The sequence below is a fragment of the Mustela putorius genome, unplaced genomic scaffold (assembly GCF_011764305.1).
Source record: "Mustela putorius furo isolate JIRA1106 unplaced genomic scaffold, ASM1176430v1.1 tig00003850_pilon_pilon_pilon, whole genome shotgun sequence".
Taxonomy (NCBI): domain Eukaryota; kingdom Metazoa; phylum Chordata; class Mammalia; order Carnivora; family Mustelidae; genus Mustela; species Mustela putorius.
In genome coordinates, this window is record NW_025422002.1 from 12,467,407 (window position 1) to 12,491,890 (window position 24,484).

Genomic DNA, 24,484 nt, shown 5'->3' on the forward strand with positions numbered 1-24,484 from the left:
ATTTTAAAAGAACATCATTAACATATGTATAACTCAGTTGGAGACAAGCCAGATAAGACTTAGACTTTCCTGGCTACAAAAGAGCCATTAAACATTGGAATGAGTAACCAGGAGAAGCTGTGGACTCCTTTTCCAGAGGTCTTTAAAACAGGACATCTGTTGAAGGCGTAGTCCTATTTGAACAATAGGACTTTGCTGGTGTTTCTTCCTCTTCCTGTCCCCTAGTGGTAGCACTGGAGGCTGTTAGCCCACCTTTTACATGATTCTAGTAGTCTGGTTAAGTATAAGAATTACTGCTGCTGCCAATAATTGTATTTATTGAGAACTTACTAAGTGTCTGGACCTGTTAGGTGCTTTGGATATATTATCTAATTTAATCTTCACAACACCTTTGTGAGGTAGGCAATATTGTTTTACGGATGGGCTAGTTAGGTATAAAAAGATCACAAAACTGGCAAGCGGTAGGTCAGTATTCAAACCCAGAGTATCTGACGTGATAACTGGCTCATGTACCTTCAATGTGAATGTTCAGAACAGCAACCCACAAAAAATAAGCAAATAAAATATGTATGCCTGTATTTATTATGTAAAAACTGGGACTGATCTGTGCTCATTTTATTAGACTATTCCCCAAACCTTTTGATGAATTCAGATTTTAGTAATTTTTGTTAGAAACAAATTCTTTTACGGGGAATCATATACTAATTTACCATCCAGTAAATGAGTACTTGCATGAGATTTCTTTCCTTCATAAATTTGATGTCATTGCTATATATCAAGACCCCCCAAAATCTGGATCTGTGAAAATTGGAATAGGTTAAAAGTCCCATTTTTCAACATATTTACATACCATAACATCTTCATGATGGGGTGTAGAGAATGCTAGGATAGGAGACCGGAAACCTGGATTCTCATTTGGTAAGCCCCTGAATATGTGTTCAGGGGCAAATCATTTCTCTCATTTCCTTCATCTGTCAAATAAGGGACTTAAGAGTATCTCAAAAAGACCTTTGCCTCTCTACTATTTCAGGATGATTTTTGTCTGTGTATATCAGCTGTCCTCATGGGAGAGCACTTCAGTTAGAAAATTCCCAGGTCAATTTACACTGCAAAATGATTTGATGAATCAGTAGGAGGGGCTGGATAGATAAGCTTGAACTGTATTGATGAGTACTGTGATGTTAAACTGAAACACATTAGAAGAGATTGTAAAAAATCAGTGATTAAGTGTCTCTTTAAGGCCACTTCCAACGAAGCTACTAAGTTTTAGAGAATCCATGAACGGCTTTTTTCTGGCACCTCCTCCTGTTGCCCAGCTTAACATCTTTCTAATGAAGGTTTTATGTGATAATTACCCAGTCTTCATAGAATATTCCCAACTCCTGGACCTGGCACACCCTCTTGTTCACTGAAGCCTTGTTGAAATTAATTGTTCTTGAGGATAGAAGTGGAAGATCAGGAAGAGATTTGTCTTTTCTAACCAGCTTAGAAAGTTAAGTGTAGTGGCTATGCAGTTTTCAACCACCTGGGTTCACAACCCAGCTCTAGTCCTTAGTAGCTCTTTTTTTTTTTTTTTTTTAAGATTTTATTTATTTATTTGATAGACAGAGATCACAAGTAAGCAGAGAGGCAGGCAGAGAGAGAGAGAGGAGGAAGCAGACTCCCACTGAGCAGAGAGCCCGATGCGGGGCTCGATCCCAGGACCCTGAGATCATGACCTGCACTGAAAGCAGAGGCTTAACCCTCTGAGCCACCCAGGCATCCCCAGTAGCTGTGTGTTCTTAAGCAAGTTACCTACTTCCATGTTTGTGCCTCAGTTTCCTCTTCTCTAAGAATACTTATGAGTATACCGACCTCATTGTTGTGAGGTTTAAATGAAATGGTCCAAGTGTTGTTTTTGGCACAATACTTAGTAAAGATTTAGGGTTCTATTAATATTAGTTAATGTAATTAGATAATAATGTAGTGAGGAAATGCAGCATTTCCTCAGAAATTTTAGTAGAAGTTTCCTTTTCTTAACGGGCAGCAGTTATATTGGACCAATATATCAGACCCCAAAGGTAAACAATGTAGTTTGGGACATTATATTACATTACCATCTTTTCTGGCCCACTTCCATATTCCCAAATAATGATGCATTTCCAGTTGGAGAGGTTACTTTATTTTGGCATGGTACTGGTTATATTTTTATTTGAGATACATTATACTTTGGAGTATTATTCAGAGTCTGCTCATTGAAAATAATACAGTGTAAAGCCATATTTGAAGGTCTAAGATAAATGGCACAAATTCACCTCCTTGTTCAGTGTCTGCCCAAAAAGTTTTGCTTGGAACCTTAAGGTTGTGAAATTGATTGATAAATCCTGATGCAACCCACTCCTGTCACCCAGCTGGAAAGTTAAGACACTGTGACTTATCCCTCAGAAGGACTGTTGTTCATCAAATATTTTGTTCACTTGTTCTTTCATGGGTAATTACATGGAGTAAAAAAAACACCTACTCGACTTACAGCTTGGCAGAAACAGTAGCTTATGTTTTCTAGAGACAAAATTAGAAACAGGTTCCCTGGACCCATCTCTAAGTCAAAATAAAATAAAATGTTTAGGGAGCCACTGTGCCTCCTGGTAACTATGGTCCATGGAGTAATATTGTTTAGGTCAAGATGTCCCAGAATATAAAGGACAGGGAGAAGGGAAAGGAGGAAAGGAAAATGTGTATTTGAGTAATGTGTTTTCTTAGAGATGAAGAGTCAAGTTGTTTTTCTTTCTCACATTGTCTTTTCTATGTAGGGAGAAACTTCACAGGATCCTAATCTTGCTTCTCAAATTATCAAGAGAAAAACTGGATATACTTTGTTGAAGGGAGAAGTTACGGTTTAAATTGTATTTTATTTGTAATACTGACGATCATCATCTTTTCTAAGGGAAGATAAGTCTTAGCAAAACTAAACTATTAAGGGGCACCTGGGTGACTCAGTGGGTTAAAGCCTCTGCCTTCGGCTCCGGTAAGGGTTCCAGGGTCCTGGAATCGAGCCCCGCATCAGGTTCCCTGCTCAGCAGGGAGCCTGCTTCCCTTCCTCCCTCTCTGCCTGCCTCTCTGCCGACTTTTGTGATCTCTGTCAAATAAACAAAATCTTAAAAAAACAAAAACTAAACTATTGAGAAAGTATATTCATTTTTTCCCTTTTATTTTTATAAATGTTTTTCTGCATGTTTCCTTTCTTATTTAATTTTTTTAAAGATTTATTTATTTATTTTAAAAAGTGGCCATGAGTGGGGAAGGGCAGAGAGAGAGAGGGAGGAAGAAGAGAGAGATTCTTGAGCAGACTCCACGTCCAGCACAGATCTTAACTCTGGGCTCTAGCCCATGACCCCGAGATCATGACCTGAGCTGAGACCAAGAGTCGGACGCTTAACCAGCTGAGCCACCAGGCACCCCTGTTTTAATTTTTATTTACTTTTAAAGTAATCTCTATACCCAATGTGCTTCTTAAACCCACAATCCTGAAATCAAGAGTCACACACTCCACCAACTGAGCCAGCCAGGTGCCCCTATTTTTTTTTTTTATATATTCTCACATAAAAATGAATGATCATTCAGTTGGTAAACATTTAGTAAATGACCAGCTGTGCATGAGGACTAAAGGAAAAACAGAAAACTAAGACACCGTCCATTTAGAGCTTGAAATCTTGATAGCAGAGATACTTACCCAAATAATTCTATCAGAGTTAAAAGAGAGATAGAAAGAGCTGTGGGGATGCAAAGAATGGGGAGAGTATTTTTAAGTTGGAGACTTCACAGAAGGTTTCCTGGAGAAAGGAGCATTTGGAGACAGTGGGATTTCCCACTGTGGGAAAGACAGAGGGATTGTGACATGTAGCAATGAGGGAGGTGGGAAGAGGGAGGAGATAGAGCAGCCTTGGCATGAATAAAGATAAGTAGACTAGAAAATGCAGAGCATGTTTAACCTGGGCAAATAGTATGATATGCCTAACCACAGGGCATGCTAAGAATGAGATTGGGGTCTACGATCACTAATGGAAAATAAGACTGAGGAAGTAAGTTAGGACTGTGTCAGGGAAGGCCTTGAAAGCCAAGGTGAGACATTTCATATATATATATATATAAATATGTGTGTGTGTGTGTGTATTTATGTAATATATAAAGGTCAAGGTTTCTCCTGCTTTTCTTTTCTTTTTTTTAAGATTCTATTTATTTATTTGACAGAGAGAGATCACAAAGAGGCAGAGAGGCAGGCAGAGAGAGAGGGGGAAGCAGGCTCCCTGCCGAGCAGAGAGCCTGATGCGGGGCTCAATCCAAGGACCCCGAGATCATGACCTGAACCGAAGGCAGAGGCTCAACCCACTGAGCCACCCAGGCGCCCCTCCTGCTTTTCAACTAATATGCCCTTAATAGAAGAGGACAGCATTCTGGGGCCCAGGGGCGGGGGTTGGGATGGGGAAGAGGGAGGGATGAATAGGTGGAGCACGGGGGATGTTTAGGACAGTGAAGTTTTTCTGTATGATTTTGTAATGGTGGATACATGACATTTGCATTTGTCAGTACCATAGAATGTACAACACAGAGAATGAACTAGAATGCAAATTATTGATAATAATTAGGTATCAATATTGGTTCACAATTTTGTAACAAGCATAGCAGGCTAACACAAGTGTTAATAATAGGAGAAATGCAAGTTAATAATAGGGGAAATTGTGTGTGTTTCAGGGGTCAGGGAAAGGAAGGAGAGGAAAAGGATAAATGGGAACTCTGTACTTCCTGCTCAACTTTTATGTAAACCTAAAACTGCTTTTAGAAAAAAAGTCTAGGGGGCGCCTGGGTAGCTCAGTTGGTTAAGCATTGACTCTTGATCTCAGCTCTCATCTTGATCTCACTGTTGTGAATTCAGGTTCCATGCTGGGCTCCAGGCTGGGTGTGGAGCCTACTTTTATTTTTTATTTATTTATTTTTTTTACTTTATTTATTTATTTGACAGACAGAGATTACAAGTAGGCAGAGAGGCAGGCAGAGAGAGAGAGGAGGAAGCAGGCTCCCTGCTGAGCAGAGAGCCTGATGTTCGGCTGGATCCCAGGACCTTGGGATCATGACCTGAGCCAAAGGCAGAGGCTTTAACCCACTAAGCCACCCAGGTGCCTCTGGAGCCTACTTTTAAAAAGTAAAATAAAAATGAGGTATAGGGAGGGGGCGTCTGGGTGGCTCAGGGGGTTAAGCCTCTGCCTTCAGCTCAGGTCATGATCTCAGGGTCCTGGGATGGAGCCCCACATCGAGCTCTCTGCTGAACAGGGAGCCTGCTTCCTCCTCTCTCTCTGCCTGCGTCTCTGCCTACTTGTGATCTCTGTCAAATAAATAAATAAAATCTTTAAAAAAAAATTTTTTTTTTAATAAAAAAAATTCAGGTTCCATGCTGGGCTCCAGGCTGGGTGTGGAGCCTACTTTTAGCCTACAGCTAGCTATATACCTAGCTGTCTCAGTCAGTAGAGCTGAAAGGGAGCCTGAATCTCTGTCAAATAAATAAATAAAATCTTTTAAAAAAAAATTTTTTTTTTAATAAAAAAAATTCAGGTTCTTGACTTTTTCAGAGCTATATACCTAGCTGTCTCAGTCAGTAGAGCTGGAAAGAACTCTTGATTTCAGAGTTATAAGTTTGAGCCCCACACTGGGTGTACAGATTACTTTAAAAACATAAAATCTTTAAAAACAAATAAATGAAAATAAATTATGTTTATTTTTTTAAATAGCATTCTTTTAGCTATGAAATGTACCACAGGTACCAATTTTTTAGGAAGTTCCATATTATATCTTTAAAATCACATGATTTTTTATTCTATTCGTTTACACACAGATGGCTATTTTAACACTAAAATTTTCTTCCAAAACTTTGCAGTCAAGTAAATGACCCCTCGGAGTGATTCCTGTGTTAAGAAGCATGGCTTTGGTCGACAGGGAGTCATTGAAGTCGTATATTAAAAGTGAAACAAAACAAAATTAAACCAGCAAAATGATGAGCAACCAGTTTTTCTTGCAACACAGATATTTTTTTGCATCCTCATTTTCATTTCCCAGTATTCATTTGGTGGCTTGTCCACTACCTTTAACTCAGACAAGCTTTATTTTGCTTACAGATGAACTTTGCAGCAGGCATAATGAGAAATAGTTGATAAGTCCAGTTTTGTGGAAATTGCAGTCGAGACAAAGGAGATTATTTTGATACGCTGGTAATTTATACCAAGCAGAGCAGATAAAGAAATGTAAAATAAGCCTGCTGAGGAGGTGGGCAGAGTAAGTGGAGGGACCTGGGTGAGTTAGGTTTAGAAGAATTGTGAAGCGAAGGGCATAGTTTGATGGGTTCCCCATCATTAAAGGCACAGATGTTTTTCTGGGTGTCATTGAGACCAGCATGACCTTTAATCTATCACCAGTACACATTCTCTCTTCTTGTGTGTTGTGTTTATACTGTGACTCAGATAACTTACGTTTGTTTGGGTACTTATTCGTGTAGATATTCAGACATGTGAACCCAAACGGTGCCTTAATGAGTCCCCTCGGAACCCCTGAAGCACATTCATAGGACAGTCTCCTTATTTGTGTTTTCACTTTGTTTTCCTTATGAAGGCCACAACTGGAATTTTTAACCTCATGCCTTTGAGATTAAATTCCTTAGCTCTCTGCTTTCTGGGAAAAAACAAGAGGCCCACTGACAGATACCCTAGGAGAGTAGCCCTTTCTCCATAAAACAGTTTCATCAGCGAGAATAAAGAGAATATATACACAATGAATAGGGTCCTGGGTCAATCTTGAATTTGAATTCTCTGTTTACCAGTTATTGGACACTGGGCAAGTCACTTAACCTCACCAGTCCTGGCTTATCTCTAAAGTGGAGATAAGATCTTGGGTTCTATGGAATAAGAGAATGTGTCTTATGTTGGGGGTACTTGAATAAATACTAATTTGCTTCCCCTCTTCCTGCCTGTTCTGCTAAACTTTCAGAGCTGCCTCATCAACTCATTCGGTATTTCATATGAGCACCTACTATGAGCCAAGCCCATTGCTAGGTGATAGTGAACTAACTAGAAATAAGATACATCAGCCTATGATTTCAGGAGCTTCTAGAGTTTTATGAGGGTTTCATTTCTTTGTCTCCAATATTAGCAGTCCTGAATTCACACAGCCCTTTGCTCATGTTTTTGACCCAAGAGTTACCACTTAAAATACTCAGTGACTGCTCTTTTCATACCACTTTGAAGAATGAACTGGTTTCAGGAGAACCAAGGACCCGTGAGGCACTGTGTGTGTTCACGTCTGAATATCTATATCAGTAAGTACCCGTGTAGGTTCCTAGGGCACGAAGGTTTAGTCCACAGCCTCTGGTGGTTCATACATCCACATTAAATAGTTAGAACTAAAATTCCTCAGGGTTCTATTTCACTTACTGTGATCACAAATCATATACTGAAAAACACACATGGCATGTGTCATCCTAAGCAGGCAATGCATGAAACAAGTTCTTTTTTGGCCTTAGAATCCATGTGTTTTTACCTTTGTCTTTTTTTTTTTTTTTCATTTTATTTTCAGTGTTCCAAAATTCATTGTTTATGCACTACACCCAGTGCTCTGTGCTCTATATGCCCTCCATAATACCCATCACCAGGCTCACCCCCCCACCCCCCTCCCCTTGTCTGTTATACGTTTTCTTGTTTCCATTTTTGTTTCGTTGTGGTCTTGGTGTGAGGGTGGTTTAATTAATGCTGTGCGGATTGTCATTTTGACTTTCTCTCATTCATGATCAAATATCTCTAATCTCTATCTCTAATATTTCTAATCTTTCTGCTCTCAAGATGGAGAACACATTCTCCTTTTTAAGGAAAACTGTATGCACAGAAAAGGTAAATATTTGAGCAAGTTTTTATAGAGGGATCGTCCCTTCTTAAAAAAGATTCATTTTTGTGTTACTTTAAGAATAAAATTATCCTTATAATGCAGTTAAAGAATGCATTTTTACCTAAATTTAATGTGTCAAATTTTCTGTCACATAAAACCATTATAAATACAAATAGGGGAGCAAAATTTTTATCCTAAAGAGAAAAATATTTAGCATCTCTAATTCCAAGGAAGCAAAATTGTCCCAGAACTTTATGCTCTTTAAACATTATTAACCAACTAAAGAAATTGGTTAATTGGTTAATTGATTAATTTTTAAAACCACTAACAGACCTGATACAATGATCTTCTTTAAGAGATCATGAGAGCAGGGCTGTTTGCAGGACATTCCCTTGGGTATGCTGACCACATCGATACAAGGTTCTCTGCCATGCTATCCAGATAAGGGGTGGCTTCCTTCCTTTAGTAAAACAGCCTGGGCAGCACTCAGGAGGTGGGGTGTTTTTCTCTCTCGTTGTGATAATCTAGATGAGAGCACAGCACCAAAGACCCTTTCAGTTCCCTCCTTGTGTATTGTTAGAAGATCGTTCTGCTTTCCAGAATGAACTCCACAGCTTTTCTTTTTTTCCATTTCAGAAATTACCATGGTTGACACCGAGATGCCATTTTGGCCCACCAACTTTGGAATCAGCTCCGTGGATCTCTCTGTTATGGATGACCACTCCCATTCTTTTGACATCAAGCCTTTCACCACTGTGGATTTCTCCAGCATTTCCACTCCACACTATGAAGACATTCCATTTGCAAGAGCAGACCCAATGGTTGCTGATTATAAGTATGACCTGAAGCTCCAAGAGTACCAAAGTATGATAGTTATTTTCTCTTGTCAGACTGCTAAGACTAGAATCAGACTAACCTCTTGATAGCACTGGAATAATGCTCCAGAGACTAAAACTTTATAAAAAAGATACTCACCATTCATTTACTCATCCATTTACCTATGAAACATTGTGTATTTATGATATACCAAAAAGGATGTTAGTGTGTAAATACCCCAAATCATTCTTTCCTTTTTCTCCCTCATTTTCTTTCCTCTTTCTTTTCCTATTTCTTGTTTCTTTCCTTCTTAGGAGCATTTCCCAGCATGGCTGCATTGCCAGGTTTAGTGTGTGTGTGTGTGTGTGTGTGTGTGTGTGTGTATAAACTCTTATTCTTTTGGTCACTTTTAAGTTAATAAGTAATAATTTGCTACCTTACATAACTTCTCATCACCAAATTGCAAATTTGTGGTTCATTTTCCCTAATTCTGCTATTTGAGCAGCTTATATTGAAACCTATTTTTCTGCACAAATTTAAATTTTACCATTGTAGTCTATTGATAAATCTTCCTGCCATTAAGTAAATTCACATCAAAACATCAGAGTCAAGATAAACCAAAACGGTACTTTTCAAGATAAAATAAATTTCTATGATGCTATTTCCTTGATTTTTATCTTTGTGTGCTGATATGCTGGTTTTCCAAAGCCACCACCATGTAATTGGCAACCATTACTTGACAATAAGTAAGAACTTCCTGTATTTCTAGTTTTTTTTTTTTGAGATAAATAATATACTTGGTTATATTTGTGTGGTTTTCAGTTAGAGCCTAATATGGATATTTAATAGGCCTGATCCTAACCAGCAGAAGGGGAGTACTTACTCTCCATGGGTTCTCTCACTCTCTCTCTCAAAGATTATTTTACAAACCATTATTTTTCTGACTCAACACTGCTGAAAACCTGGTCTCTTGTTTCTTATGTACCTTCAAGCTGGGCATGACATTACCTTTTCACAGTGGTGTTCCTTCTGTGTTTCTTTTCCAAAAGCGGTTTAAGAATACTTCTAAAATGCGATATTTAAATACAAATATATAAGTTAATATTGTGAGGAATGCCAACTACAGCACGTTGTGTAGCAAAATAACCTTCATTGTCTCAGATACTGTGGGGTGTCATTCTGAGCTTTGGTTCTGAAGGGTCCCAGACCACAGACTTCATTCCCTTCCCCCTTTCATTTTTACAGGTAAAGCTCAGAGATGTTGTGACTTGCCTGTAGTTACAAAACCCACTTTCTCCTGTGTGTTGTGTTGTTGTTGTTTTTAATGTTCCATAATGCTTCTACACTTACATAATAAATCTATGGCAGTAAAGTGTTCTATGGCGACTTGCCATAGAGCTTTTTCAGCAGTTTTTCACGTGATAATTATCTGCTCACATTTCTCTGCACACAGGTGCAATCAAAGTGGAGCCTGCATCCCCACCTTATTATTCTGAAAAGACTCAGCTGTACAATAAGCCTCATGAAGAGCCTTCCAATTCCCTCATGGCAATTGAATGCCGAGTCTGTGGAGATAAAGCTTCTGGGTTCCACTATGGAGTTCATGCTTGTGAAGGATGCAAGGTAAAAAAAAAAAGAGAGAGAAAGAAAAACTGAGAGAGATTTTTTTCAAAAAATCTGCTGAAAATTTACCTGTTCTTTCATTTCTTGTTGTGAACACATAGCTAGGAATTGAGATAAAACTTTTTTGTTTTGTTTTAGTAAAATCCATTCAAATGATTTCTTTGAAAACCTAAGAAAATTGGTAAAAAGAGAGTTGCTTTGCTTCACTTCCCTTTCTCCAGATTGGTCCTTGGTCATTGCTTGCATTTTGCAGGTAAAAAAGAAAGAAAGAAAGAAGAAAGAGAGAAAGAAAGAAAAAAAAAGTGACTTGAATATAAGTGTGTCATAGCAAGACAGTGATGACCTGGCCCAGAACCCATATTTTTGGAATCCTGCAGTTTTGTTTCTGTTTTTTTCCCCCAGCCCTCACTATTCCATGTGTTGTTTTGTTTTTATAAGGCTTGACAGATGAGATAAGTAGATACTTTCATTTGAGGCCTGTAACAGCCCTGTGAGGTGGTGACAAGCTTCTTGTAACCATGGTCATCCATTAGTAAGTGGCAGAACTAGGACCAGAATATGTATCTTATGATTCCTAACCCAGTGCTCTGTCTTTTCTTACTTCAGCATCAGTTTGAGACATGTATTATGGACAAGCAACGTGATAGAACAATTTTGGAGGGGAGATACTATTTTTCCTCCATTCTTTGTGAAAAGTGTATTTTGGAAAGCTCAAACATTCAGTAATATTCTGCCCAATTATTAAGAATTTTCTAATCCACTCATATTTTAGTAGGTAGTCTTTTAAAATAATTAATTTTAATATACTTAGTGAATCAGTTGTATTTATTATATACTCCAGGGCTCAGAATAAATTGTTCATAAATACTTACCTTATAAAATAAGCACTGCTGGTGTGCCTGGGTGGCTCAGTGGGTTAAAGCCTCTGCCTTTGCCTCAGGTCATGATCTCGGGGTCCTGGGATTGAGCCCCGCATCGGATTCTCTGCATAGCTGGAAGCCTGCTTCCTTCTCTCTGTCTGCCTGCCTCTCTGCCTACTTGTGATCTCTTTCTCTCTCTCTCTCTCTCTCTCTCTCTCTCTCAGTTGAATAAATAAATAAAACCTTTAAAATAAAATAAAATAAAATAAGCACTGCTTATATAAGAGCAGATTCGATCCTCAGTTGGGCTTTTTCTTCCAAATAGATATACAACACCAGGTAGGTAGGTGTTAGAACATCTAGGGTCTGAAATTGATAGTTCTTGAATTTCCACTGTGTACCATATATTGTGCAAGATGCTTTAGCATATATCATTTTTAAACTATATCCCGCCTAAGTTTTTGCATCTATAAAATGATGGAGTTGAATTCGATCATCTCTAGAATCTCTTCAATTCAAATAGTTTATTACTAAAGGCAACCTCCTAAAGTGAAAAGAGACAAGCTAGTAGTCACCTAGCCACTTGCCCAGAGTTACTAGCCAGTCACTTAAACAATTCAGCTCTCTGTCACCTCATTCGTAAAACAACTTGGTTGGATTAGCAACTATCCAAGGTCTTACTTATTTTTAAGGTATAAAATTCCAAAATGAGTTTTTGAAATACCATTGGCAAGAGCCACTTTCATTTAAAACACTAAAACCTATTCACTGTGTGATTAAAACCGACCTAAAAGATCTGTGATCTCTGAAATCATTATGTGTAGTCAGTTATTTAAGATTCCAATAAGTAGTGAAAACGTGTTGTTTTATTGTGTTAGATTTATATAATTTTTGAGTAAATTGTTGCTAAATTCTGAGAAATACCTGAAGAAACCATTCTGTTTGGTCATCTTGGCAATTTATGTTGATAAGCCAAGCAGTGCGATGGTTAAATCTCCACAATACATTATTGTTTTTTTATAGGCTGGTCAAACACTTAGAAAACTAGAACATTTAAGCAAATAGTTCTACCATGATTCTTTTAGTCAGGTATTTGTGGAGAGTTAACATTACTGATAACAGTTAAATTGAAAAGATAGGGACGCCTGGGTGGCTCAGTTGGTTAAGCAGCTGCCTTCGGCTCAGGTCATGATCCCAGTGTCCTGGGATCGAGTCCCACATCGGGCTCCTTGCTTGGCAGGGAGCCTGCTTCTCCCTCTGCCTCTGCCTGCCTCTCTGTCTGTCTATGCTCGCTCGCTCTCTCTCCTTCTATCCCTGACAAATAAATAAATAAAATCTTAAAAAAAAAATTGAAAAGATAATAGCTGATTATAGTAATAAAAGCTAAGTTCTGCAGGCAAAAAAACTTGGAAAATCAAACTGAGCAAAGAAGAAAAATAGCAAGAAGGAGAAGAGAAGAGTAAGGACAAAATCCAAATGCCATCAACTGAGGAACAGATAGGATCCTGAGGCAGAGATGGAGAGTGAATATTTAATCAGATCTGAAGAGTACCCTGGATTACAGACTCCCAGGCCTAAAATGCAAGGAAGGTTATACTAACCTTAGAAGGTAAAATAGACATCTACTCATTTTAAAGATAAAGAGAAATGTTAGTGGAATAGTATAATTTGGCTTCTCTAAGTATAAGTCAGTAGTTCTCAAAATGTGGTCTAGAAGCCTCTAGGGGTCCCTCAGACCTTTGCAAGACCCCGTGATGTTGAAACTATTTTTATAATAATATTTGGTTGTTATTTACCATTTTCACTCTCATTCTCTCAGAAGTGTATGTGGATTGTTCCAGAAACTACATGACGAAGAATGGTAACATAGTTCTGGTGGCTAATGGAATGTTCGCCTGTTAAGTCCTTATACATAACAATTTCTCACTTTTTATTTCTAGTCTGATATGTATTAGTAGATATAGTTCACATAAACCAAAGCTCATGGGGTTTTCAGTAATCCTTAAAAAGGGTCCTGAGACCAGAAAGTTTGAGAACTGCTGTTATAAAAGATTAAGGGATGGTTACTTTGGAAATAAACCAAATTGTCTCCACAGTCTGAATGCAGCTAATTTAGACCAGTGGCCATACCAGCAATCAAAGATACCCTTTTTAGCTTATCGACAGTACTCAATAAAAAGCGAGGAAAGTGAAATTAACAAGTGTTTGATTCATATGTATTTCCTAAAGGGTACTTTGGGCCTTTAATGTCTGCCATTTCAGAAGAATGTAGGATATGCCCATAATTAAAATACAGGTAACCATCAACCTGCAGACTAATTGATGGATTGAAAAGAATAGTTACAGTATTGCTTATCATAGCTGTTAGTAGGTCTTCTGAAATGGTTTTACAGTGCCTATGGAACAGGTTTATGTTTAGTGATCCTTGCCAAATTTCAAACAGGAATAAAAAGATCAGGCTTGGATTAAAGTGGAATAGTGACAGATTCTTGGGTTATTAATATCATAGACTTAGGTAAAACATAACATTTGGCTACTGAATAATACATACATCTTAGAGCTTGCAAAGCTGTCACTTACCACTTACAAATTAGACACTTACTCATTTTCTAGTGGGTTTCATCGTGTTTTTGTGTTTTTAGTAAAAGATCATTTTAGAACCATAGACTTACCTAAAGATATAAGTAAGTACAATCTACTATATATAATAATACAGTGTAATCTGGTTTTCTATATCTATGCAGGGCCCTAAATCAGGAAGGATTTTTAGTATATTCTTACCTGCCATGGGAGCCCATGGGTTGAGCTTCACTGGGCCACACCGCTTCACAGGAAAGCCAAACATAGGACCAGCACAGGGCTTTTTTTTTTTTTTTTAAGATTTTATTTATTTATTTGACAGACAGAGATCACAAGTAGGCAGAGAGGCAGGCAGAGAGAGAGAGAGAGAAGCAGGCTCCCTGATGAGCAGAGAGCCCAACACGGGGCTCGATCCCAGGACCGAGATCATGACCCGAGCCGAAGGCAGAGGTTTAACCCACTGAGCCACCCAGGCGCCCCAACACCGGGCTTTTAATCTCACAGTAAAATTAACTTAGGTCTCATTGTACCTAAGTTAAAAGTTTGTTAAAAGCAATTAAGGAGAAGTTGGAGAAAGGGTTTTATAAGGCAAAAGAAAAAAGCCATCACCTTCTCATAGACAAGTATGAAGACTTTGGAATAAATCTATACCATAAAAAAAAAAAACAATTTTCTGCAATGGGGAGTCATGCATTTCCATCACACCAGTTCACAGACTTTGTGGTAATCAGAAGAGAAACCTGTTGAAGTTGCACACAGTACAATAATAAGAGTGTTGTTAAAGAGTGTTTTCTTTTTCTTTTTTTTTTTTTTTAAGATTTATTTATTTGACAGACAGAGAGAGAGAGATCACAAGTAGGCAAAGAGGCAGGCAGAGAGAGAGGGGGAAGCAGGCTCCCTGCTGAGCAGAGAGCCCGATGTGGGGCTTGATCCCAGGACACTGAGACTATGACCTGAGCTAAAGGCAGAGGCTTAACCCACTGAGCCACCCAGGCACCCCTAAAGAGTGTTTTCTTGATCAGCAATATGAAGAAACCTCAGGGAAGCCTGTTTTGTTCTTCAAATCAATAATTTTCTGTACAGAAAAGCACTCCAATGGTCTTATATCTTCCTCACTAGGTTACTTGAAATAATCAAAGGATAAGAATAGAGTTAACTATCATGAACTAGGTGTTTTGAAAAAGAAAAGTAAAAGCAACTTCTAAGCTGTGTGCCTAAGTGTGTATATATTCAGTTTATGATTTTATGTACATACACAGTACATAAATAATATCCAGAATTATTTTTCTTTAACATTGAAAGACCCTGAATCACCATAAAAAAAAAAAAAGTGAAACACTTTGAAAGATATTGTATGAGTCAAAACACAACTTTGCATTATAAGGGTTAAACTTAAATAACATAATTCTATCATCAAAAAACCTTCCAGCCATGCCAAATAACACTACTCTGGGACCTGCCCCATTCTCAGCTAGCCAAGCGGCATTTTCCACCATGGAGATCAGTTTTTAGAAGGGAAAATTTCAAAACACAGTCGAGGAATATCATAAAACACAAATGATCACAATGGCAAAAATCCAAACAAAATTTCCCACCAACATTTATCAGTTAGACTAGTTCTGTACATTAACCTTCTATTAGTAAGTGGAAAAAAATACCTTTTTAATATTCAGAAGTCCTCGGAACACTTTGAGAATTAAGGAGGCTTCAACTTCCAGCAGATCCTCTGTAGGACCTAATCTTTGAGATACTGCTGATCTCACAAGGGTAGGGAAAACTTCTCCCAAACAACCAACAATAGAAACACAAACAAACCAACAAAAGCTCTAGGTCTTGACCTGTGGGCTGCAGACACACTGAGGTGCAAGGTTTCTCATGGTAGATGCCCATCGTAGTATGGAGGTGTGGCATTTCCCCAGAGAAAGATGCCTACAACAGAATCCAGATCCATCAGTGAGGGGGAGCTGAGTCTAGGGCTTTTGTATGGAGCCAGCTTTCTTAACGGAATTTGAAATAGTCACAAGTCAGTGGCACCTCTGGCTTCCAACAGAACCATCTGCAAATTCTTTTTGGAGGCACGAATTCCCAGTTTAGCCCTGTGGGATTCCCACAGTTTAAGGTCAATATACAAGTTTAAAATAAAATATCAGTCAATAAGCACATTAAGAAGTCAGTCACTTGAATGACATTTATCAAAAATAAATGAAAACAGGAAGCCTGGGTAGCTCAGTGGGTTAAGCCTCTGCCTTCAGCTCAGGTCATGATCTCAGGGTCCTGGGATCAAGTCCCACATTGGACTCTCTGCTCAACAGGGAGCCTGCTTCCTCCTCTCTCTCTGCCTGCCTCTCTGCCTCCTTGTTATCTCTGTCTGTCAAATAAATAAATAAAAATCCTTTAAAAAAATAAAAAATAAACAAAAACAGATTTAGACCCTCCCTACCCCATTCCATACAAGGAGAGCAGATAATTGGGATTGCCTGATAGAGAATATAGTATGAACTGTTTCAAGAAAGAGGACAGAATCACAGCTGTGAACAAGCAACAATAGACTATCAGGAATGACCAGGCATATTGGAAAATAAATGAATTTATTTAAGGAAATGAAACTTAAACAGTGAAATATATAATTACTGAAATAAAAATTCAGTAAAAGGGTTAGTTACCGGACATAGCAGAAGAAAGGACTACTGAACTGGAAGGTAAATGTCAAGAAATTACTGAGATCGAGAATCACAGTGCCTTCAGAATATGTCTGTCCAGAATCTGCTAGGATTTGAAGCCTATTAGTTCTTGAAGGATTCATAGGGTCTTTGAATATTAGAAAAGTTTTTCTTCTTCACTAATCAGTAGAAGAGTAATGTACAGAACTGTTCTTACTGATGAACTTTGGTGAGGAATGTTTCCTTTTTTTCCTCATTGTAATGATGTATCTTTTGGGATTTTATTTAACTCTTGTTCCCATGTTTACTTTTATATTCAATGTTATTGAGTGATTGATGACAAAAAGATGGAAAATGTAAAGGAGAAGTTTAGAAGTATTGAAGGCTAGAATAAGGTCTAACACTTCTCTAATTTGTGTCCAAACTGATAAGCAAGTGAGACCATGATGCAGAAAACACACCCAAGAGAATAAATGAAAAATCCATTCCAAGGCACACTGCAGTGAAACTGCAGAATACTGAAAACTAAGTGTATAAAAGCAACCAAAGAGAAAAGAAAAAAAAACACTTCAAAGTCAATTGACAGTAGCCTTTCCACAGCAACAGTGGAAGCACAAAGATCATGGGATCTGAAACGAGATGGAAGATAACGAAGTTCTCTGTAATCTTTCAGCAGTGAGAGAAATGAAACTGTTTACAGGTTCAAAAAAACCTGAGAAACTGAAGTAATAAATTTCAAGGATAGTAAACCATAGAGAGCAGAAGATGTTTGCAATACCTGGAACAGACAACAGATTAGTATCTAGGGTATATAAAGAATTTCTAAAATTCAGTTTTAAGGAAGAGACTGTTGGAAACTAGGGAATGAAAAAATCAGGAAAATAAAAATTAAGATCACACTTAAATTCTGTTTGACACATACTACATTGTCAAGAATTAAGAAGTCTGACAATACCAGTTGTTAGAGGGAATGGAAATTGATTAAAAATCACCCTGAAAACAGTTTGGTTTGATCTTATAAAATTTCACATTCACTTATTGCACAATCCAAAAAACCCCACTCCTAGGTAACTCTTGTACATGTGCATCATAAAACATTTACAAAAATACTTATCAAAGCAGTGTTTGTATCAAAGCAAAATATTGGCAACAGTTTAAACATCCATCAACATGAGAAGATATCAATAAATTGTGGGATAGTCATACAATAGAATATTACAAAATTGTGAAAATGAATAAATCCTAACTTTTCACAAGAAAGTAGATAAATTTTAGAAACCTAATACTAAATTTAAAAAAATGAAAATCCCAAAGTACTATATGAAGCGTCATACCATTTAATAAAGCCCCCAACAAGCATAACTGATCAATGTATTACTCAATTTTTACATATGGTATGACAAAACTGTATTTTCTTTAAGGCCAAGAAAACAATAAACACAAGATTGAGAATAATGATTACTTTGTCGAGAGGACACAAAGGGCAGGAGTTGAATAGGGCAAGAATTTCCGGTCATGATTTTAAATGTCAGCAGTGGGCTATGTGTGATAATATCTTGTTATGTTTTATGATTACATGTATTTTCTACATGTTTGTAATTCATATTGCATTTAATAAGGTAACAAAAAAGGAATTGCCTTGTGATATCTCATTCATGGTTTAGGATAGAGAAATATCAGAGATGGCCCAGAAAGGAACTTAAGAGATGTACATCTTCAAAGATTCAACAGATTTTGATAGAAAATTACTGTTGGGGGGCGCCTGGGTGGCTAAGTGGGTTAAGCCGCTGCCTTCGGCTCAGGTCATGATCTCAGGGTCCTGGGATCGAGCCCCGCATCGGACTCTCTGCTCAGCGGGGAGCCTGCTTCCTCCTCTCTCTCTGCCTGCCTCTCTGCCTACTTGTGATCTCTCTCTCTCTCTGTCAAATAAATAAATAAATAATCTTTAAAAAAAAAGAAAACTACTGTTGGTATTTGGGTCATCTCCATTGGCTCCCCATGGAGCTCACAATTTTAATTGGGCTTTGAGGTAGGGACAGAAAATAAACACTTAAATATAATAAGTAAATTTAAATATAATATATAAATAAATATGTATAATATATAAATAAATATAAATTTATATATTATAAATATATAATATATAAATAAATATAAATTTATATATAATATATAAATAAATATAAATTTAAATATAATAAGTAAATTCTGTGGTATGTTAGAAAGTCCTAAGTTCTATTGGGGGAAAAAAAAATACAAACCTAGAGTAGAGTGAAAGAGACCAGGAGCTCCAGACAAGAGACGGGGGCAAGGACAGGCCACAATATTAAATAGGGTATGTAAGCCTCATTGAGAAGTTGAGATGTTGGCAAGACTTGAAGGCAGTGAAGAGAATAAGCAGGTGTATATTTAGAGGAAGAGCTTTCCACGTGAGAGAGAGAAGTCAGGAGTGACTTCAAAGAGGTTGGCTTGGGGAAAAAAAAGAGTTTGGCTTGAGAGATTCAGAGGGTGGTTGTACCACCTGAGACTGTGAAAGCTGCTGGTAAAGTGAATTCGCAGGGAACGGTCCAGAGTTTCAATGTTGGACATGCTGGGTGTGGTAGCTGTTGGATTTCCAAGTGACATGTCAAGTCACCAGTAGAAATACTTGTCTAGAATTCAAGACACAAATCTGGAGAAAGTGAAAATGCATGTCAGTGGCGGGATCAATACCAGTTCAGGGATTTTGTACCAAACAGGGCCACATACGTTTGTAAAAGTTAAGAATTGAGTTTCATGGAGATGAGCACAGTGGAAATGAATAAGAACACTCTGAGAACAACAACAAAAAAATGGAGTTAGCAAACATTTCCAATTAAAATTTATTTCAGGTCTGTCAATAAAGTACAAATACAACAGAATTCAATTAGCCCAGATCAGTCTATTTGCTGTTTTGAGATGGCAGTCCATTGTCTGAGGATCTGCATATTACTTCTCCTGTTCTTTCCTATTATTTTTTTTGTAGGCTATGACAGTTATGAAGCACTCTTTCAACTGCATAAATAAACCAATTCTGTAGGAAATTATGCAACATAGAGAATTCTAAAAAATTATCCACATGTGGATTTTTATTGGCCCTGATCATGTTTTAGAATGAAGTGATTATAACTTGGCCAAATGGCTTAGCACAATAATAAAGGCTGGGGCATGCTGTTGGAATGATTTGCAGAGAGACTGAACTGATTACATGGTGTTTTATTTGCATTACATTAAATCCAGAGCACTTTTTAGAGCATGCTGAGATCCACATGTAGAGCCAAGATACATTGAATGACATCAGTTGGATATGGTCACTGTTTCAGAGCTAAAGAAGGACACTGTGATCTTCTGTTTCTGTATCTTATAGCAAAGAAAACTGGCAGTTAAGTGACTTGTCTGAAGTCACCAGTGACAGAGCCTGCCTTTTCTGATACCTAGGCCAGTGTGCCTTTTGCCAGATGTTGCTGCTTCCATGTGTCATAAAGACCTAAGATTTGCTTCTTTTCTCCGTATCCTTTTGCAGGGTTTCTTCCGGAGGACAATCAGATTGAAGCTCATTTACGATAGGTGTGACCTTAACTGTCGGATCCACAAAAAAAGTAGAAATAAATGTCAGTACTGTCGGTTTCAGAAATGCCTTGCTGTGGGGATGTCTCACAATGGTAAGTGAACACTTAGCACGCATACTTTACTGTTCTCATTATGGCTGCCAGAGAAGGAGCCTCTGGGGCCATTGCAGAAAATGTGTACAGTTTCCCACAAAATGCCAAATTACAGAACAGTATATGCTGATAAAGCATTTCTCATTTCTGTCAAAGTCTGGGCTTTTAGTGTAGAATCCTTCTCTCTGTGGTTGGGCATCTGCCATGATGGGAGAGAAGACATGAAAATATGAGAAATGGAAGAAATAACTAGTATTTTAAAATGAATGTAATGACTGTGATTAGTTTTTTTATGTTGCTTTAATAGCATTAAAAACAGAATTATGCTTGTATGTCTTAGTAGTTTCTTTCCACTTTAAATGTAAGAAAATTGTGCAGGTTTCTGAGTATGGAACTTTAAGTGGCATATCAGAATTTAGAATATATCCTTTTTTTCGCCTCTTTACTGAGCAAAGATGATTGTAGGCACAGCCGTATCCTCATCTTCAAGGAGCAGGCAGAGTTGTGGATAAAGGAAAGAATTTTAAAGTTCCACAAAACTTCAGTGTCCATAGAAACATAATAAAACTTTCTGTTTTTCAATCCCATATTGAAAATCAAAGCGTGTCAACTTAAGAGAAAGAATGCAGATGACCAGAGAAGACCCTTGTTTTCATGAATTATAGAACTAACTCAGTAAAATCATAGAACATAGGCCTGTTTGAAGAAATAGTTCTTGATTTCCATTTAGCTCGGATTGGTGTTAACAAAGTCACAACAAATTGGATAGTAACCTGATAATATTATATTTGTCAAATATTAGTTCTTTGAAAACTCATTATGGGCTCAAGAAATATAAAATGCTGAAGGGATCAAATAAAATCCAAAGTCTCAGTTCACTGGATATTCTGCTTTTTTCTTTCTTTTGCCTTCACCTGTGTCCAAACTGATCTGGTGAAAAAATAATGTTTGAAGTCAGTCTTCATAGGTCAGGACTCCAAAGCATCTGTGAAAATTAAAGTTATATTCCGTCATACAGATGTTTGGTTTTCTCAGTGGACAGCTTCAAAATATTTGAGAATCACTCATTGGTTGACATCCAACTCTTTCAAAATAGATCACAAAATTATAGTTTTATAATTAATGTGGGTTATTTCCTCTAAAGGCAAGAATGTATTATGAAGAGATCTATCAGCTATCCTGGGCAGGAGGGAGATTTGGTCTGACTTTCCTCACAGTTGATTACAACTGCTATGTAGCAGTAGACAATTGCAGGCATTGATTGCAAAATAATTTACTGGTTTGATTCTATTTCAGACTTCATAAAACATAAGGGCACATTTTCAAATCAAGGGTTATGTTTTAGATGAAGTAATCAAGTAGCAGTAAACTTGTTTTATATTTATGAAGAAATCTTTGACTTTGAAATCATTATTACCAAGACTGCCTAGAAAAGCATCCCATGTCTTCTTTTAGTGGTATTTATTTTTTGCTCTTTAAAAATTTGTCACTTCAAAAAAAAAGAATTTGTCACTTCACATATATTTCCTGTTGCTTGCACACATTCATGTAAAATACGTCTCCTTTTGCTTATCATTTATGGGCAAATAATATTTAAAGCCCAACAATCTATGTAGTATTGATGGTATAATTTTCTCTTCCCAGGAAAGTCAAAGAAAGCCCATAAACTTAATAATACAGTCATCATTTGATTTCAAATGACAATTAATTTATTCTATTTAGAGAGAAGAGCAGTCTTGATAGGGAGTGTTCAGTTCTTTTTGGAAAGACAAAAAAAAAGGAATTAAATGTTCTGGCATCAAAGACTTACGAAGTTCAAGATTTACAAGATTGCAACTGTGACTAAGAAAATCCCTTCTAAGAGGTTTTTATGGGAATGTGTTTGCTGCACAGAAAATATCCATTTGATCTGTGCACAAGAAGGGAAACTCAACAGCGAGGTGTGTTTTTGTTTTTGTTTTTGTTTTTCCTAAAGATTTTATTTATTTATTTGAGAGAGAGACAGTGAGAGAGAACATGAGCAAGGAGGTCAGAGGGAGAAGCAGACTCCCCATGGAGCTGGGAGCCCGATGTGGGACTCGATCCCAGGACTCCAGGATCATGACCTGAGCTGAAGGCAGTCATCCAACCAACTGAGCCACCCAGGCGCCCTCAACAGCGAGGTTTTGAGTAGTTTTGCCTGTTATCCTGAGAAAGGAAACATTTCCAAATACAAAGTTTCCTAGGAGGTTGTAGTAACTATTTAAAATTATTTTGTTAATTTATTAATGTTTTATGTGAATGGACCTCACTGTAATAACCCAACTAACTTGTCAAGAGCCTTCTAGTGTTATACCAAAATCAGGACCTCAGTACTTTCAGTACACACAAGAAGAGATGAACACCCTCCCAAAGTAATTGACTCCATTCTCTGTTGCTGCTGTTTCTGCTCTTTAGTTTCTGTTTTATCCTTTTGATGCCTGTAGCTTGTGCATTAGCCACCCACTCCCAGCCTTAAAGGAGGCTTCTGAAGTAACCTTCAAGGAATCCTCAGGGCCCTGAGGAACATCGTTGAAAAATCACTGAAACAATGATTGCTAAATCCTTTCAACTCGGAAAGTTCTGTGATTCTACATAACTAAAACAAGCTACCTCCCTGAATTTTTCACTTTTCAACAAACTGGACCATATTTTATAGACATTGTCACCATTTTCTCAAGTATGTAGGTATCTGGCATCTGTCGACTACCTGAATTTAAAAGTTTCTACCTGTATGTTTTGGTGCCATAAAAATATAATTCATGTGCCTGAATCAGGTCTTCTGGATGTTCTGAAAAACTGCTCAACAATTTAAAGCAGTACATTTGATGGTCACATAATGATGTAGCCTGAGAGTACAAATCCAAAGCAGTCAAGGCTAAGGAAAGATTTTTTCTATACCACTGAGATTTGAATGAAAATTATACTTTTCATAAGTATAAAAATTAGTGAAACCTTGACTTTACTGACCAGGACATTCTATTATATAAATTGGGGGGGTCTGTTGTTTTTTTTTAAAAAGCTGACAACTTTAAAAATAATTTCTCAGGAGCTTCATAAAAATCCAGAAAAAATGGTTTTACAGATATTTGTGGTACTCAGCATTTTTTAAGGCAGTTCTCTCCTTCCTTGTGAAAAAGAAAAGCATGAATGGCAAATAAGTTTACTTCAGTGTTTTAGGTGTTTTTCTTTAGTCTTCTTTGTAATATAAAAGAAAATTACCCAAATGTTGATTTTCAGAAAATATCACCAAGTAAAAAGTCCCAACACATGGCAGCTGTGTGCTCAGACTGGCTAGGCTTTCATGGTTGCCTACCCGCTAGCTTCCACCTCCCTTTCCCACTGCTGCCCTTTTCAACTTACACTTGAGGTAAACTGTGTACTTTGCCGTTCCTGCACAGTGCTCTATGGTGGGATACCTCTGGGTCTCCGTTTATTATGTCTTTTGGTTCCCTGTCACAGCTCTACCTGGCATTCAAGACCCAGTTGAAATGCCGTCTTCCATGAGACTTTCTAATTCCCTGTCTTCCTCTTCTGTGTGTTTTATACCTTTCCTGAGAAACCACACTGCTTTCTAAAGCAAGGGAGTGATCAGATCTATATTACCAAAAACTAAACTACTGACAGCTGTAAAAAGGATAGACAAATAGGGAAATTCATCAGAGGAGAAAAGTAATATTATGCATTAAGACATTGGGAAGAGTGAGTGAGGAGAAATGAAATTGAGAAAAATGTTGGAGCATGACCAATGAATACAAGTGTCTGAGGGAAAGAGAGATTGTCAGAAATTGTTCAGGGTGTCTAATTGGGTGGTAGGATGAATTAACCAAGAAAGGGAAACGGGAAGAAGAGACAGTTTAGAGGAGAAAATCAGAAGTTCATTTTTAAAGTTGCATTTGAGGGTCTTATGGGAGAGCTAGCATCCATGTATAAAGAAATACAGGAACAAGAGAAAACGCAGGATCCAAATCGCAGGAAAGAGAGGGCAGCAGTCATTAGCACATTTTGTTAGTCAGAGAGGAGATTGAACTAGGAACAGCAGAATAGAAGGGAAGGAAGAGGGGCCATCAAAAAGGTCTGGAAAATAGGCAGAAAGATAGGAGAACCAGAAAAGCAGAAACCGCGATGAGAACAAATTTCAAGTAAGAGGGTAGAGAAGGTCAACAGTAGCAAAAGCTGGGAGAATGCTGGAGAGCTCAAGCAGAAACGAGAACTCCGGAGAGGCCCCTAGATCTGGCTGCCAGAAAGAACATGGGGAACTTTTAAGAGCAAAGTTTTGGAAATTTAAATGAGGCATAGGAAGATCGTTGTAGGTGGTTGGGCTGTAAATGGTGACAGGCACAGGCAG

The 24,484-nt window shown here is 37.7% G+C and overlaps 1 protein-coding gene across 4 annotated transcripts in view; it reads left to right on the top strand.

Annotated features, from left to right (window-relative positions):
• Positions 1–24,484, top strand: part of PPARG (peroxisome proliferator activated receptor gamma) — a 132,469-nt gene that overhangs the window by 74,396 nt on the left and 33,589 nt on the right. For all 4 annotated transcript variants that reach the window (XM_045063327.1, XM_004738549.3, XM_045063328.1 and 1 more), the window contains exons 2-4: positions 8,536–8,763; positions 10,169–10,338; positions 19,980–20,118. In XM_045063327.1, the coding sequence (XP_044919262.1) occupies positions 8,544–8,763; positions 10,169–10,338; positions 19,980–20,118 (529 nt within the window). In that variant the 5' untranslated portion in view covers positions 8,536–8,543. The remainder of the gene's footprint in view (positions 1–8,535; positions 8,764–10,168; positions 10,339–19,979; positions 20,119–24,484) is intronic.